The sequence below is a fragment of the Rhynchophorus ferrugineus genome, unplaced genomic scaffold, assembly GCF_030347505.1.
Source record: "Rhynchophorus ferrugineus isolate W39M unplaced genomic scaffold, kcgeb_rfMv2 rfM1, whole genome shotgun sequence".
NCBI classification, from domain to species: domain Eukaryota; kingdom Metazoa; phylum Arthropoda; class Insecta; order Coleoptera; family Curculionidae; genus Rhynchophorus; species Rhynchophorus ferrugineus.
Window position 1 is genome coordinate 43,039,107 of NW_027472580.1, and position 17,716 is coordinate 43,056,822.

At 30.8% G+C, this 17,716-nt stretch overlaps 1 protein-coding gene across 2 annotated transcripts in view; it reads right to left on the reverse strand.

Moving 5' to 3' along the window:
- The window catches only part of LOC143197722 (endoribonuclease rege-1), a 53,564-nt gene continuing 35,848 nt past the window's right edge, over positions 1 to 17,716 (reverse strand). For both annotated transcript variants that reach the window (XM_076406360.1, XM_076406368.1), the window contains exons 2-9: positions 4,081 to 4,301; positions 3,837 to 4,022; positions 3,584 to 3,716; positions 3,268 to 3,503; positions 3,057 to 3,210; positions 2,804 to 2,975; positions 2,175 to 2,629; positions 1 to 1,446 (exon numbers count right to left, since the gene is read on the reverse strand). In XM_076406360.1, coding sequence (XP_076262475.1) covers positions 1,207 to 1,446; positions 2,175 to 2,629; positions 2,804 to 2,975; positions 3,057 to 3,210; positions 3,268 to 3,503; positions 3,584 to 3,716; positions 3,837 to 4,022; positions 4,081 to 4,301 — 1,797 coding nt within the window. In that variant the 3' untranslated portion in view covers positions 1 to 1,206. The remainder of the gene's footprint in view (positions 1,447 to 2,174; positions 2,630 to 2,803; positions 2,976 to 3,056; positions 3,211 to 3,267; positions 3,504 to 3,583; positions 3,717 to 3,836; positions 4,023 to 4,080; positions 4,302 to 17,716) is intronic.

A 17,716-nucleotide genomic window follows, 5' to 3' on the forward strand; every position in this document is an offset into this window, starting at 1 on the left:
TCAATAATTATGTATATTTTATTTGAGTCAATTACATTCATTTTTAAATTCACCTTTGATTTACAAAGGTCGAACTAAAAATAAAGACATTTGTTGTCACTCAATTTCTGATGTGTATTTTACCAAAACAAAAATAACTTGGCACAACCAAAAATTTTATATTAATGATACTAAAAATTATGGTAAGTATTAATTAATAACGTTATATACTATAGGACAAAACAATAACCTGCCAAATGTATATCAACTTTACTATTATACAGGGCAGTTTGCAAATATTTAAAGACATGCGTTGAGTCATCAATGTAAAACGTTCCCTTAAAATGCATCAATTAACCCTTGCTGATTGGTTGTTCAATATCGATCTCTTTAAACTTTCTATTCAGATAAAAAAGAACAATTCCCTGTATAATAACTCACAATGTTAAAATATCAAATGTACATACATTTAATATTAACTACATAACCCTATAACTACAATAATTAAAAAATTTGTAACAATTTTACTATAGATACATAGTATCGATTTATATGGATATACTTAACAATCGGGTGTTAGAAATCCAGCGTCTTGCAATGGAAGCTACTGGCAATTAATGTATTAATTGCCCTCCACAGACTTTGAACCTAGTCTGCAAAATAATTTCTTTTGAATGTATCATGTATTATATTTTTTATAGTTAGGCCATTATAGAGAAAACAATTTATAGTATTAAAAATTGTTAAGAATATAAAATATTGTAATAGACAAGTTCTACGTAGAACCACTGAAAACATCTAAACACCCTTTTCAATAACTTTTTAGTGTCAAAACACCTAAAAACTGTGTACATACTGTATAATGAAAACAACGTAAAATCATGCGTTTTTACTCTTCTTCAATATGAAGGTTAAGTCCCAGTATTACACTAAACTAAATTAAATTACAATGAAGAATATAGCATTTAGTTTAATTGTAAGTGTTAAACTGATGTTGTAACACTTAATGCAGATAAATATGTGAATTTTACCTACAATTTTTATAAATATAACATTGATTTATACTGTATGAGCGAAAATTTTACAAATAATTTTGTACAAACATAAAAAGAAAGTAACAAGGATGCAATAACTAATAGTGTTAATTTTCAGAAAAGAAACTATTTCATTGCTAAATGCGGATGAAAATATTTTTTGAATCCTCGACTGGATCTTGTGCATAAACGATTATTTAGGAGTATACATCGCTAATATTGCTGCACATATTTTCTGAGGATTGGTTTCATCAGGGTACATCTGCATCACCTGTATGACCTTTTCTTCGGGGAATAAAGCTGCCAAATGATAATGTAACTTTCTTCGGGCATCCTCTTGTGACTCCATTGAATTAAACTGACCTGCCCAAACGTTAAGCTGCGAATCTGAACAACTGGACATACGATGCATGTGACGAGCTGACATATTTTGCTATAAAAAACACTAAATAAAGTACTTGTCATGTGTGAACTTTTTTATGAAAAACTAATTATTAATGATAAGATCAATATTATTGTATTAACAAAAAATGTTTAAACTGATTTCCTAAACTGTTAATGACGCCTAAAATACTTTTTGATTAAAAAAAATAGTATTGAGTCCTTCAATTAGCTTCATTCAGCTGTTTCAAATATATATTTTGTTAAATTGATATAACAATTTGACAGTTATGTTGCAATTTTCATGATAATCTTAGTAAGTTTGGGATGCATATTGGATTTATCACATTATAATAGATCCACTAAATGTAAATTATGAATTATGTAAAATGTAAATTATTATTTGAATTATGCCTATCCAGCTTTGTCGACAGTGTTAATGAACGACTGAATACTTCTTTTTTTGTTATTGAAGCAACAATTCAATTTTTAAAAGCCTCGTACTCAGTATTTGTAACTGAATATGTATGATGTCTAATAATTATGTATGGTTCAGTAATAGTTTTTTAAAAATAAACTAATGCAGTAAAATTCTTGGCAAGTACAATTTATTAAACCAGATATTAATCAGGGAAATTATAAAATAGTGAAACCTTATTTGAGATCCAGCATCCATACACTACTTTAATAACTTTATTGTGCTATTTTTATTAAATTAAGGGGGAATATGTCACAAAAGATGAATTGTAAGACTTTAATAAGCTAATATTAAGCACTTACTCCAGGTTGTTGAGCTTGCATTCCAGACCAGCCACTAGTCTGAGCTGCCTGAGCACCCCTATACGAATCTGGCGCGCTAGCTATTCTTGTAACACACTGATGCGTATCCCATGTGCCGGCACTTAAATATCCTCCATGTGGTGTTACTGGTCCAGGACTAAGTGGTGCAAAACGCCTAGAAGTGAGTCTGACGTCGCAACTGGGATTAAGCGTTAGCTGCCTTTGTAATTTACGGTGGAGATTATCTGGTGTCGATGCCTGATACGGGAAACTACCTAAAGTGGGTTTTTCTGGGGTGGTTTGATAGGAAAACGCATCTGGTGAGTAAGGTGTGGCTTGGGTTAGACCGCCAACATTATCTACACTTCGAGATTTTGAAACCACGACATGTTGAGGTTCTTTAGGTGGTGGAACATTTGAACGTGTGCGCCCAAGCGGATTTTTCCGTATATCACCTAAAATATATAATAAAATACCTTAAATATTGTGTTTTAATTTAATTTAACATATAGTGGATTAATTTGCATCTTTATATTAACAATAAAAAGGAATCCAACAATATTAAATTTAATTAAATTAACATTAAATTTAATGTTAACACTTCTTATAATTGCTGTTTTACAAATTACCTTCTTTGCTTTCTCTTGCCTGCAAATGTCTTTGTGCATGTTCAGATAAACGCTCAGTAACACTTTTATGAGGCAGTGGTCCTCTTTCTGGGTGGTGATACTTGCATTTGTTACCATATGTGCATTTTTTCCCATATGGACATGGTTGTGGTGGAGGACCTGTTACTTCTCCCTAAAAATACATTTTTGATCTCGTTATTTCAAAAATCTTTCAAATATATTACATAAATTAATTATTGTAAAACAGGTATACCTTTCTTGTTTGTGCTCTTAAAAAATTATCTAATGTCGGTCCTGTTCTACCTAATGGGTCGTCTGGAGGCATAAAGTGATCATTAACAAACGAGTACATCAAAATCCTTTCCTCTATCACTTTACGAAATTCAATGCTCTCCTGGCAAAGATCCCTAAAAAATAAATCATACAGTAATAACTTGCAATACCTTAGGATTGAAACAACTCACCTATAATTATCGTTACTGACAACAATTCCATCAGTTTGGGCAGCTAGTTTTAAGATATACCGATCGTCATAACATACCATTCTCTTCCCTCCAACTAGTCGTGATGGTGTAAAAACCAATAATCTTTCTCTTTCTAACTCTGCTAATATATCTTGATCTCTGATTGGATTATCCAGTCTTGGAGCTTCTTTACGCCATTTTGGAACAAATACTGTTATTTGCTTATGACCACGAGCCTATAAATTCCATAGGTTTAGGTTTTAACATTCTTTTACTATCAATAATAAAATTTTATTTGTTTATCAAAAAAATTTACCTTAAACCAATCCACGCAGATCTTGATGCCCCTACATGAAAATACTTCTTTATTGCCATGACTCATAGCAACATTACTACCATCTATAACTATATGCCTTAACGTCGTTTGACTTGGATCAAGAGCATCAAATCTACAATTTAATATAAGTAAGCTCCAAAGTCAATGTGCTTTTTTCAATTTAAATAAAATTATATATTTTTCATTTTTATAAATTTTGAATGCGCCAAATATTACAACATAGATATCCTACCTATCTAAAAGTCCTAAATCATTAGCTAGACTTTCTGTTGGGCTGCTATCACAAGAACCACCTTTTTGAGCTCCCAGCTTAATAAGCTCCTCCAAAAGTTCGTTTTGTGTAGGTGATGGGCCCAACTTTTGGAGTGCTGCCTGGACATGCTTTTCCGTATAGCCCAATTTTAAAGCAAATTCCACCCTGCTCCAGAAATTTGAGAATTAAAACTACAAATATGATTTAATTTACTTAATCCTACCTAGCATTATAACCTAAACTAGGTTCTTGCGTTTCCTGAACATATTCGGCAAATTCTGCAGCTAATGTATCGCTGGCTGTTCTCGATACGTCTTGGTGACTACCAGAAAGCCCTTGTGCGCCCTCATAACCCTCACAATCCGAGTCATAGCTTGAATCCTCGCCAGCTATTGAGGTTTTTGTTCCGTTACATCCTTCTAAACAGAGGTCGTCTACATATTTCTGAAACCAATTAAAACAATCCTTATTTTCTTGGCCTTATAATATAAGTATATACTGTTGATATCATCAGGTACTATAATTACTTTAAACCTGAGTGATTTTTCGATTTTAAAATATAATTCAAACAATCCTGCCCAACTAACAATAACAAAAACACTATCGTGACCGCCGTGTATCTTAACAAATTGGAATGTACCAAGAAATTTGCCTACCACGCAATATGCTTTTTTTTAATTCCTTCATTTGTTGGCGTATCTATTTATCGTATTGAGACATGAAAACTAGTTGGATGACTTAACTCTTCTATTATGCCTCGTGTCAGAAAGTACCAGTTCTGTCTGGCGAACAATATTTACTACTATTTCACGGAATTCCTTAAATCTAACCGGGGGATTCACTCACACAGACGCGCCAGAAATTAACCTGAACATTTGCTTTTGATTAATGCACTGTTGCTTTGTCCGCGATAATTTTTTTTGTGAGATATTAGTAGTAGACTTATTGACGTCACGTGTTTTGTACTAGAGCCGGTTCTTTAGACGGAAAGGAAAATAAAAACAATTTGATTGATTTGTAATAACCTATTGAGATACGTGTTTTAAATGTTCTTTTTTCCAGGAGATAATGAAGAGCATTAAACATAGAAGATTAAAAATACGGCGCTACATTTCACAGTTATCCTTTTGTATATTTTCCATTGAAAATTTTACATAAATATTTTAGTTTTTTATTTATCACCGTGTTATTTATAGATTGTTGTTATAACTGGTTATGATTATATCTTTTCATTTTTATTTTTAAAAATTTCAAAAATTTGATAAAATTTTTAAAAAAGTAAAAAAATTAATTCTACAGTACGTTTTATTTAAAGCTTTGTCAATCGCAATCATATTTAATAAATATGAAGGAGAGCTTAGGCCATTTCATGACCGAATAAAGGAAAGGTATAGAATTATCAGTTTGAGCTTTAAAATGTCTCAAACTTTTGAACAACTTATTTTATTTAAATAAGCACTACTATATGTTTTTAAAGAAAATCCTAAAGCTACCAATAGGTCTTATTTTTTCGAAAATTTTCTAAAATTAATACCAATCCAAATACAAAAAGATGGCATTTAAACATATGTGATGCTGATACAAAATTGACGGTATTCGAAAGTTATGTTGTAGAGAGGTGTCCACTCTTACTATATTAGCTTTTAGACAATTATGTGATGTATAGTTTTTCGAACGGCTTAGACTTATTTGTACTACTAATAACGATAAACTACTCAAGGGTTTAACATTCTATACGTTGTTATTAAAACAATTAGGACATTTTAGTTATAATTAATTAGCAATAAAAACAGTTAACAAAGAATAGCCTGGATACTTGAAAAAATAATGACACCTTGCTATCTGATTAAAGTTAAAATCATTTATAAGTTATGATTATAAAACAATTAGCTAATGCTAGTTATAATTAACTAGCAATAAAGACGTTTAATAAAGGATGCCGTGTGTATTTGAAAAGATAATGACACCTTGCGATCTAAAGTTAAAATCAGTTGATATTAAAATATTATGAATATATTCGAAAACTTAAGAGACTCCTTCCTGGTTTCAAAAAATCTGTATTCTTTAAATTCAAATTCTACAGAAAATATAGAAAGATATTAACAAAAGGAAAAAAGTGGCTAAGTGGCTAGTAAAACTACTAAAAATATTTTCGTTCTAGTTCTTATAATTGCTTGTATAATTGTAGGTTAAACAAACTGTCGTAAATTTCGATTCTTATTAGTTCCCGATATTTTTATAGTGACATTATGCGGACTTATTTTGCTAAGAGTAAGTGATAAAAATAACTATGATATTGGCGAGCTAATGTTCTAATTTTACAAGGAATTACGATATCACCTTGTTATGCAGTCATATCAAAATGCCCCGGATGGATCGTTAGTCTTTGTCGATGTGGTAAGCCTCGAGCTGTTGTCGCTTAGATCATTAGTATGCACATTGCCATTCGAAAGCAGAAAAACGTTACATAAAATTGTTCTCTAGAAACACTTTCGTTTTCTACTGCAAATTGTATAGGGAGAATCTTTAATTACATAGAGAAAGGCATGGAATCACTAATAACCAATGATACACAGAATTATTAATTTTGTTCCTGTTAGTAAAACTGTTCCTTTCTTCTGATGACTTACGTTCACTTATGCATCTTGTTACTTATTGGAGAGTAACACGTAACTAATCATAAAACATTTTTAATTGATAGGATTTGAAACTCTTATAACCTTCAAATATAAAGAAGTTTCTTATTACTTTAAAAATGTCCAAGTGCATTTCAGTAAAGTAACATTTATACGAAAATTGAATTGAATAAAATAAATTTGATGTTTGTTATTAATTAATATAATTAATTGTTATAAGAGTGCTGCAATAAACGACGTCAAAATCCTCTGATTATTGGCATCATTAAATATTTGTTTTATCACGCAAAAACCCAAATGCATTAAAAAACGCACAATCAATTCTTAAACTACTCATTACTGAAATAGATCTATTAGATGATCTATAGATATCGCTACCTACATGCATTTTAGTTTAATTAATTACTTTACTTCAATAAACGTTTTAAAACCATACAGATGTCTCTAAATTATCTAAATAATATCACCAGCAATCGTGAATTATACAAATTGAGTATGTAAATAAATATTTAATACTACAGACTCCATAATAGTCAGACTTAAAACAATGTGAATTTTACAATATAAATTGCAAAACTAACATTTCTCATGTATGCTCGTAGAGGTCATTTTCGTTCGCCATAAATAGTGTTATTTAGCTTGATAACTATAAACAAATATTTATAAAAAAAATTAATAAACGAAAGGAAGAGAGACTGAGTAAGAGACGTGTAAGAAAGAAAGAAAAAGAGAGAGATGGAGAGCTAAACCTATGTAATCAACAAATAACAGTTTTGCTTTTTTTGATGAGATTTGACGTCAAACCGTACGGCGGAACCCGGAATTTAAATTATTTAAATACATTTAACAAATGTATTCTTGAGTTTTTTTATATCTGCGTCGATTTTTATGTAATTTGGAAGCGCGAAGACCTTATGTAACTGACAGGGGAGTTATTGAACGTTTCACTTGATCAGAAATTCGAATGTCTGCTGCGAAATCTTTTTCAGGTAATTTTTATTGTCGTCAATAAAAAAAAGAATATACTATAAAAAATTATTTTGGATTATTTAATTTCTAATTTTAAACGATACTGTTGAGAATCGCTTGGATAAGTAAATTATCTTGCTTAAATTTATAACAAATTCAATAGTCAAATTCTTCAGTTTCCTAATGCGGAGATTTTTTATTTTTCCTGAAGAATTTGACCTTCAGTACGTGCTCTGAATTACGTATTTCTCACTACTAATTGACTAAATTGTGTGTTTGGTTTCGTTTCGATTCCCTCAGTATAAAAATGCTTGATTAATCTCAATGTAAAATATAAACAAACATCGATTATTTTCCATTTGCCGATATTTTTAGGAATTGAATTAATTAATTCGTTCATTAAGTCAGTTAATTTAAATTAATTGATTTAAATAAAACAATTGTTAGGATATCCACAGCCATTTTGAAATAAAGAAAATTGTTACTAAATATGATAGTGCAAACAAATTCAAGGAAAGTAAAAAAGAGCATGAAAGCAAAAGAGAGACGGCACAATTTTACTTTGAGGTTATATTGCTACTCTACATAATAGCCACAGCTTTGTTGAAAGTCCGATCTAATAGGGCAGCATTGCCACTTGGCTTCAGTTGTAAATAATAATGCATTAATAGATTTATGATTTCAAAAATGTTCTAAAATTTAATAGCTCCAAGGTATAATCATTTCCTGTGAGAATAGTACAGTTGAAATACGTTATTATTTTTAATCCAAAATATCTCTATATTGTTATATCAATATCTCTATATAATATCTATTGAATTTCTTTGCAATTGATCAAATGCCCATTAATTTAGTGAACTAGGACGGCAGACCGTAACCTACATAATTAACAATATAATTAAAAATAACACCAGTGCTGCAACATTGTAAATTTAAAAAATAAACTTATTAATTTGGTTCGCATTTTTTGAATTTATAGTGGTAACAGTTATTTTATTTTTTGTATATTTTATTCTTCAATACACTTATTTCAGCTATTTATGGATCACTTTTTGCAGTGTTTTTTCATTAAATGCCTCTCAGAGGGAGTATCTTGGCATAAATATTACCGATGTCTAATTTGAAAGAGCACATACTTATTGAACAAAAACAACTTGGTCATAACCAAATGTATTGGCTTATCGGACGCAAATCGAAGTGATTGTATAGAGAAATACTGTTATACATATAGAGATATACATATGAGATGCCCCTCTAACATCCATAACCAATATTTTTCATCAATAGGGACTCATAACGTGAGTAGTCTCTAATTAGTGTTAGGCACTTCGAAAGAGTGTGAGTGTCGCCCAATGTATTTGTCACTGAGCTATATGTGCGTTGACTAAAACGTTTTTTTCTTATTCTGGCCTGATACCAAGCGGTGGAATGCGACCCTGGAGTGACGAGTTTGTCCAGGTTATGTCAAACCGTTTCTGGGATTACCATGACAGTAAAGCGACTTTCTCACAGATTACCACTAGAGATTACTACTGTTACAGCTTAAGTTTGGGGATATGGCAAACTGTATGGAGCACGAAGATCCGGCGGAATCTAGCTAGTAAACTAACTGTGATCCCGCCAACGTGTGTTTAGATACGACGTGGCAGTGTCGTGTGGAGGAAAAGTAAAAACTGCAATGATGGAAAAAGGAAAAGACCGTTGCAGCTTAGAAAGAAGGGAAATTTAGAGATGTTAAACGCCTAGCATATCGACCAGCTCGCGAATGACTATATTCTCTGAAGATCTAGAGCTGAGTTATTGTTTATAAAAAGTGTGAGACAGCAATGTTTGATTTTTGGTATGTTAGTTTCTCTGTGAGTTTGATCATTTCTGACAAACCATGGAGCGTTGATAATTCTCCTCAGAAACTCATTCTGAATATTGAAAGCTATTTCACCTGGTTTGATGTCACAAACTTGAAGTAAATGTTAGATCCGTAGAGGAAGATAGAACGTATTAACTATTATCTTGCACAATAAGCATTTCATGGAGACTGGGAGTCTGCTGTTTTTGCAGAGTAGATGAGATAGCAGGTTTGCTATCCATGAACCTTCCTTGATTTAGGATTTGCAACAGAACCGTCGGTCGAAGAGAAACCTAGGTACGTGACGTTATGTAGCCATCGAATGATTGCACTGTTGATCTTAAGTTGCAAGCACTAAAACGTTTACTACCATCTGATCTTATTAAAGATGTATACATATTAAAGACTTTGGAGCATTCCTAATGTAAATTCTTGAGGTACTACGTGATAAAAAAAATTATATACATTTCAAAGGGAGCTAAATATGATAAATAAACTAGTAAATAGAACTAGCAATTTGTACTTTAATTAATTAATTTTAGCGATGTTTTTTAGCTGTCTGGGCAAGTGTTATATTTAGCAATGTAACGAGGAGCAAATTCCTTTTAATCATTCTTGGAGATTTGTTTTTGTATCTTTACACAATTGTCAGCTAAAATTAGTCCTACGGATTTTTTTAGTCGGGTGACAAGTAATTAACCCTGGCTCATCCATTTCTGGAAATTTTATTTAGTCGCCTGCTTTAACCGCATTGGTCGCTGACGGTTGAATTAATAGTTAATTTAATTTTTCCAATTCATCAAACATTTAACATCACCTCCATTGACCTCGATGTGGGCTCTGCCACCATTTCGTTTCGTTTCAGCAACGATTCATAGAATATTCCATTATCAATTTTCCATGTCCATTTGAGTGTACACTGTTAATTATAGTGGAATCCAAATATAAAGCTTCTTTGGTATCCAGTCTTATGTAAATATTTAATATACTTTAATCTGCTAAAATGATACTGCCTGGCCAGAGCGCGGTTCATCATTAACATCGGCATTTCCAGAGCGAAAATGGGCAAATATTTTAACACTGGCGTTCACTCGTTACCATAAATACCACAAAACATCACATTTTGATGAGCCTGCTTTAAAAATTTCCCTTTTCTGGAGTAAAAAAATATGACAAAAAATCCTTCTAGAATATTCATTTAACGGCAATAACTTCGGATTAATATATAAAATACTAGCGACCGACCCCGGCTTCGCACGGGTGCAATGCTGATACTAAATTAAATACACTACAGAAAAAACATGAACGTTGTATATAAAAACATAGCGGCCCGCTCCGACTTTGCACGGGCATAAAATATATATGCCTATGTCACTCAATGAAAACATGATTAAAATCCATCCAGTATTTTTGGTTCATTCATTACTGCCCTTGGCCTGCACGCATTAAATTTGGAGTAAAACAATTCCTCTTCCCCTATACTTACTATGAAGATTTCCTGCTATCTTTGGAATATCTAAATTCATACAATTTTTATTACATTACACATTTTTAAACGCAAATTTTAAATTTGTAAGTACCTTAAAACACTGTATTTAAGGTACTTAATTCGATAAGGATTAATGCCGTATTGCTTAAAATAGCTTCGTAAATAAGCCATTTTCTCACGTAAAAAGTAAACAATAAAAATGGTTAATGTGGGTTATCCCTAAAAGATAAACATATACCATCGCGGACTTTTTTGTAGACCTTTTTATGGTGTACAATACTGTAGTACATTAATTTGATCTAACTCATAGGGTTAGGCAGCGTTTTTGCTAATTGCTAAATAAGCCTAAAAAAATAGGTTAATTTACGACATCACGTTAGAAACCTCTAAAATTAGCAATGTTGCCTTAGTATATTATGCATGTATTATACATATAAACCTTCCTCTTGAATCACTCTATCTATTGAAAAAAACCGCATCAAAATCCGTTGCGTAGTTTTAAAGATTTAAGCGCACATAGGGATATAGGGACAGAAAAGGCGACTTTGTTTTATACTATGTAGTGATTCTATGGTATGTTTTAAACCTGTTATACGAGGGTTACTATTTGTATTTCGGGAATTGGCAACACTGTTGTCATGTGAGTCCATTTGACGGTTCCATCGTAAAGTTTCACATTTTTGACGATATACGTACTCAGAACATGTTGTCGCACGGACGCTATATGTTTATTTTATATTTAGTTGAAAGTTTCGTCTCGGCAAAATCGTGAACATTTTTGTGCGATGATTTTTTACGATTTTCGACGTGGATTATCACAACAAGAGTACATCAATTAACTTTATTTGACTTTTGGCGATAAAGCTCCATCAAAAACCACAGTGTATCGCTGGTTTAGTGAATTCAATTGTGGTCGTAGCTCGCTGACCGACGAGTTTCGTGAAGATCGTTCAAAACCGGCTCAAACAAAACACTATTTGGGCACTCAAAACATCGAATTGATGGATCACCCGCCATACAGCCCTGATTTGGCACCCAATGATTTCTTTTTTTTCCATCCGTGAAGAATAAAATGCGTGGTCGAAGATTTTCATCGCCCGAAGAAACTATTGAAACGTTCAAAAATCATGTTTTGAAGATACCTGATTCGGAATGGAATAAATGTTTTGAAAATTGGTTTAAGCGTATGCAAAAGTGTATCGATCATCGTGGCGAGTATTTTGAAAAACAATAAAAATATATTCGCAACTATTTGTTTTTTTTTTCCTATTCCCGAAATATAAATAGTGACCCTCGTATCATAGATTCATTGAATAAGTAACGCAGTAGATATACGGCTTTATTAGGAAAAGCCGAAATTAACCATTTTCCCCAACCTATTAGCTACAAATAATTTGATTAGACAATATAACAGTAGAACAAATTAATATTTCCTCTCTGTAGTAACTCAAACCGTTAATTACCACCAAGATCAACCACATCCTCGTCAATTTGTCTTGCGAGTAAATGTCACTGACACGTCACATGATAAAATACCATGCGGCACGCTCACACATTTATCATTACAATTTAAAATATTCTAATGAATACGTTTTATTCGTTAAGGTTTTTCTTCTTTTGCCGAAGGTCAAATATAAAAATTAATTATCATGAAGCGCGATGCAGGATACGTTCGATTCTGTTTTCGTTTGCTTTATCATCCGTTTAGATAGTGCGTTCCATTCAGGGCTACTTTGGCGATTGGCGATAATAGTGATGCGCGATTTTGACGTCACCAAAAAAAAAACTGATACCGATTTTATTTGTTCCAATTTTGTCTAGACATTTGTGACTCTTAAATGTTAAACTAACAATAATATTGGCAGTCAGAGTGATGATTAATATTAATTAAATATTTGCTTTCTTCTAACATTTTGTGTCTTCATTGTTAACGAATCTTAATCGAAGGTGATACAAGTTATATTGAAGTTTTTTTTATTGTGTCTGAAGAGAGGAGTGATTTCCTGCTGTAACATATGGGCAGAGTGCGGACAGGTGTGGTTCAGATAGAATGAAAAGAACTATTTAGCATAACAAGACATAGAACGGAATAACATTATGTCATTGTGAGATTGTCCACAATTTGTACCGTTTTATAAAGCAAAAGGGCGGTCAATTTAATTTCGACTGTATTCACGAAGCTTCATTCTAGGAGCCTTAGAAAATGAACAAACACCTTTTGACATCTTATGGCGAACTTGTTAGATATAAGTGCTATCTGGATGTTTGGTAGGGAGATTTGTCCTAAGGTAAGTTTGAGGCTCGCTACATTCGTTGGTGCAGATGACGACACTTATTAGGGGGAATTAATCATTGTAAAGTTGAAAGGATGTATATGGAGATGCAGATTATAAGGGTTTGCTCGTATTTCAAGTCAGCTCCTCACTCATTCCAGATTTCGATGACAAAATTGACCAAGATATTGAAGGGATGATGCAGAGAAGAAAGTCCTTAAAAATGACATATGTGATCTATAGAAAGGTTGTTAATACTATCTGATTAATCGAAGTATGTTTGAAATTTTGAGGCATCAGCGACCAATACGCTGGTTGAAAAATCGTCTAAGCGTTCGCTAAAAATTGACGATGATGGTGACAGACAGATCAATAATTCTTTAACATTTTTATAGCACGATGCATATTATTTATTCACTCTCAAAATAGGTACCTTCTTTTTATTGTTTACTATCGTAACAAGCGTACCCTCCACAAGAAATACAATTAATATATGTCAACAAACAAATAGTTATTTAATTAAGATATGACAGAAAAAAGATAGCCCACTAGACATTAAGCTATTTCTCTATGAAGAATTTATATGGTGGGAATTATTTTAGTTCGATTTAATTTGCTATGTTTTTGGCTTCATTATTTGTGATTGTTCTGAATAGTCGGGCATAGGACACTTGATATTACTTTTATGACGCCAGTTTTACCATGCTCAGGTTCTGGTTATGCTTATGATTATGTAAAGTGACGATTGCAGCAGAAGGGGGACTGTCCTGTAGCCTTAACCATTGCGGGTACCAAGTCGAGGAAAGTTGAAAATTGCCATCCTTTATAATCATATTCATGTATATTAGATCTACTATAATCTACACCTAATTATTATTTTATACGAAAACATAGGGTTTACAAAAAATCTCAGTATAAAAGTCCATAAAACATTATTCCCAAGACATCTATTGATATTTTATGGGAATTCGATTTATAGATATTGAGTTACAGTAGTTTCAGTGTGTTTTTATTAAACGTTGCTTTTGGGCAAAAAAATATGTTGGCATTCAAATTTTCCGACAGATGTTATCTTGTTTACTCTAAATTAACTATAATTTTATAACATTCTAATATTTTTATTATTTTTTTAAAATATATTATTTCTACAAGGGTTTAGAGATTTTTTTTCTATTTTAAACTTCTAATTCACATCAAAACGCTGGTCGGTATCATACGACGGCAGTATACAATTGGGTATAAGTTGGACGCGAAAACATAAAAGTAATTTATTTTGCACATTAATTAGGAGTTCTAAAGTGTACGGCCCTTACAAACACAACCAGAGATAGCGGAACAAAATTACGTTTGCATGAGAGAAAAAAATATCGATATATCTATAAAATCGATAGAAATTCATTTACATTTCTTCCAAATAAAGGAAAGGTATCATGGAATTTTTTCAACAAATCAATATATAACATCATTTTTAAAATACATATCTATGGATGTATCAACCATTATTTGCCACTGTCGACATCCCAAAACTTCACTGAATACTGGCGTAATTCGCTCTTATTGATGTACAACATATCATGGCGTGTTGCCTTTAATTGATCAAATAAATTACAAATCTCGACCTAAACGTAAAAATAAAATTGAATAATAGACAAAGATAATTATATCGACACAGGGAGAAAATATAATTTAGAATATAAATAATATTCAAGAATTCGGAGAAAAATTCAAAGAAATTGATACAAAAAGTTTCGTATTAGTCACTCATCCTTAAATACTGGAAAATTAAACCCTAAGAATTACTTTTCAAAAAATATAAAAAACTAGCATTTATCGAATAATACCATATAACTTAAAAGCGACGATAGTTAAGGTTTGTATTTGAATTCAAACTGACAACAAATACGCCAGAATTTGACTTGAATTAAGTTATTATTACTTAAAATTAATCTTAATATATTTAGAGTACCAATGAATTTAATGATATCAATAGTGTTCACTCTTTAAATATACTCATTATTGTTGTATTCCTTGCATTAGATGCAGTCTAACCTTCCTTCTAACCATTTCTTCATATATTAGGTATTTTTATAAGTAAGCTTCGATGTGTTGCACTTAAGAACAAAGATTAAATAAACATTAATAAGAAATGTCACCATGAAGTAACAAGTACATAAGATTACATGTACATTAAATTAATTAATAAAGTCATAAATTGTTAGTGTTTAGAATGTTTGGGAACGAATCTCGATACGAATATATACATATTTATAGTAACATTAACTTTACCAAAAAAACACTCAAATGCAATACTAATGTGTTAGTGTCATTTTACTGTGAAAACTCTAGATAAACCACGATACTAGGTTACACGACACAGAAAACCCAAATATTCGTAAAAAAACGACCTGTGTAATTGATATAATAACAAGCCTGAATCTACAATCAAAGTATACCTATATATATAAAATATGTTTTAATTAATAATTAAATAATTAAACAAAAATAAATTTCTATTACTATAAATTGCTTTATTATTATAATTTAATGTCAATATAAGGAACAATAAAATGTATTCTCCTAACGCATGTATTAATTTCGGTGATATTCGAAGAAAACCTTATTAAAACTACCTGGAAATCGATGTAATAAACCTTCGGTAAACCCAATGCTTACAAGTAAAGGCGGATTTACTTTAATGAAGCACTTTCCTGTTGATATGAAATATAGATAATCTATTCAATATAGCATAACCTTTAGCAACAATCAACGTGTCATTATTGGAGCTCAATGGGTGCTGATGGTATGGAAATGTTTATGGAAATATTAATATAGACAGGTCGAACAGTCTGATATATCAGATAAGAATATCATTTTGGAAAAATAAAAATCAGTATAAATAATTTTTATTATTGTCATGAATCTCTTGGTCACAAGCAAGGTATAAAATACATGTTGCAACCCATTTAACAATATTTAAATGCATATTAGTATTTCTAACTACAATTTGTTATCACCTTTGTCGATTACGAACTAGTATTACTACAGCAACATTATTAGCACGTAGTGAGTGCTAATGACAAAGAAATGTCTATGAAAAAAATGTGAAATGGAATTTTTTTCCAAAATTCAAATGTATATTTATCTGATTATTTTGTTTTCTTTAATATTTTAAAATCGTAAATTTTTCGTAAATAAAAGAATGTATAATGATTAATTTACAATCAATTCAACATTTAACTTACAAACAAGAGAAAGGGGAATCGATTTTTATAAAATAACTTTCTAAATAACAAGTCGTTTGATTGTAGATTTGATTTTATTTATTGTACATAATTCAATTAGATGCAGGTTTTTTACCTTCAAAATTGTTATATTTATTGAAACATAAAATGAAAAATCCTTTAAATATTTAAACATTTTACTGAAAAGTGGAATGAATACTTAAATTTAAAAAATGTACTAACTTCACTATGTAGATAAATTTATAACTTTCACAGCTTAATAAAATATAATGTCTTATTTTTACGTATTGATAAGAATTAGACAATTGTGTACGGATATTTTTCTGATACTTGAGCATGTAAGATTAAAAAGCAATATTCAATATTTATCAAGATATGCTATTTATCACAGTAAATATACAATTTTTCGAAATTTTTTCCACAAATATTTATATTTATTCAAAGTTTAATAAATCAACTGAAAAAGCTAAACTAAAAAGGTATTCTTCTCTAGAAATTTGAAAAATCGATTTGTTTTCATATTATCAAAGCTTAACGCTTTAAATTATTTTCGGAAATTGTTTTAGTAACGGCGCATCTAAAAACGAAACTTAAACGCTCTTGAAACTACTGTTTTCGTGGCAGTTGACATGATATCTCAAGTTCTACTAAATCTATATCTAGTAAAATTACAACGAAATTTGGATTTTTACTATTTGACAATTTTTAAAAATGTCAAACCGCCTCGAAAATAGTAGTTTCGAGAAAAACGTGTTTAAAGTTTTGTTTTTAGATGTCAAAATAATTTAAATTTAAAAAAATCCTCTTAAGGGCATATTGTTATGGGCCTTGAAAATATGAAAAAGAAGAGGTATTCTTTTCAATAATTAGCAATAAAAATACAATCATAATAATATCTATTGCAGTGCCGTTAATATATAGAAAAACTTTTAAAATTAAAATAAGAAATTATTTTGTTATGGTTTAAAATATTCCTTCTTATATAATGTATATATAAATAGAACACATTCAGGTCTAAACAAACTTTAAAAAAATTACTCCTATTTGAATTTTTATCATAAATAGAGTGTGTGAATAAATTATTTTGAAAGCGCTAAAGTGCTTCATGGGATAAATGCATCGATGCAATAAATTATTATAAATAAATGTAATTCCGGAGTGAGACTAATCGACCTTTCAAAACAATTACATTTTTAATAAATGTGTTAATCAAAGTTTGACTTGACCTTTGCCTCAAGGTCCATAATATTCAATTGCAGTATCAAAACTTGGAAGATCTAGGAAAACAAGTAAGAAGAAAGAAATTCAGTAAAAAATTAATATTGTCTGAATTGAATCATTAATTTCAATTACAACTACAGAAATAATAATTATATGTTATATGAAAGGCGAAGAAATCCTTCA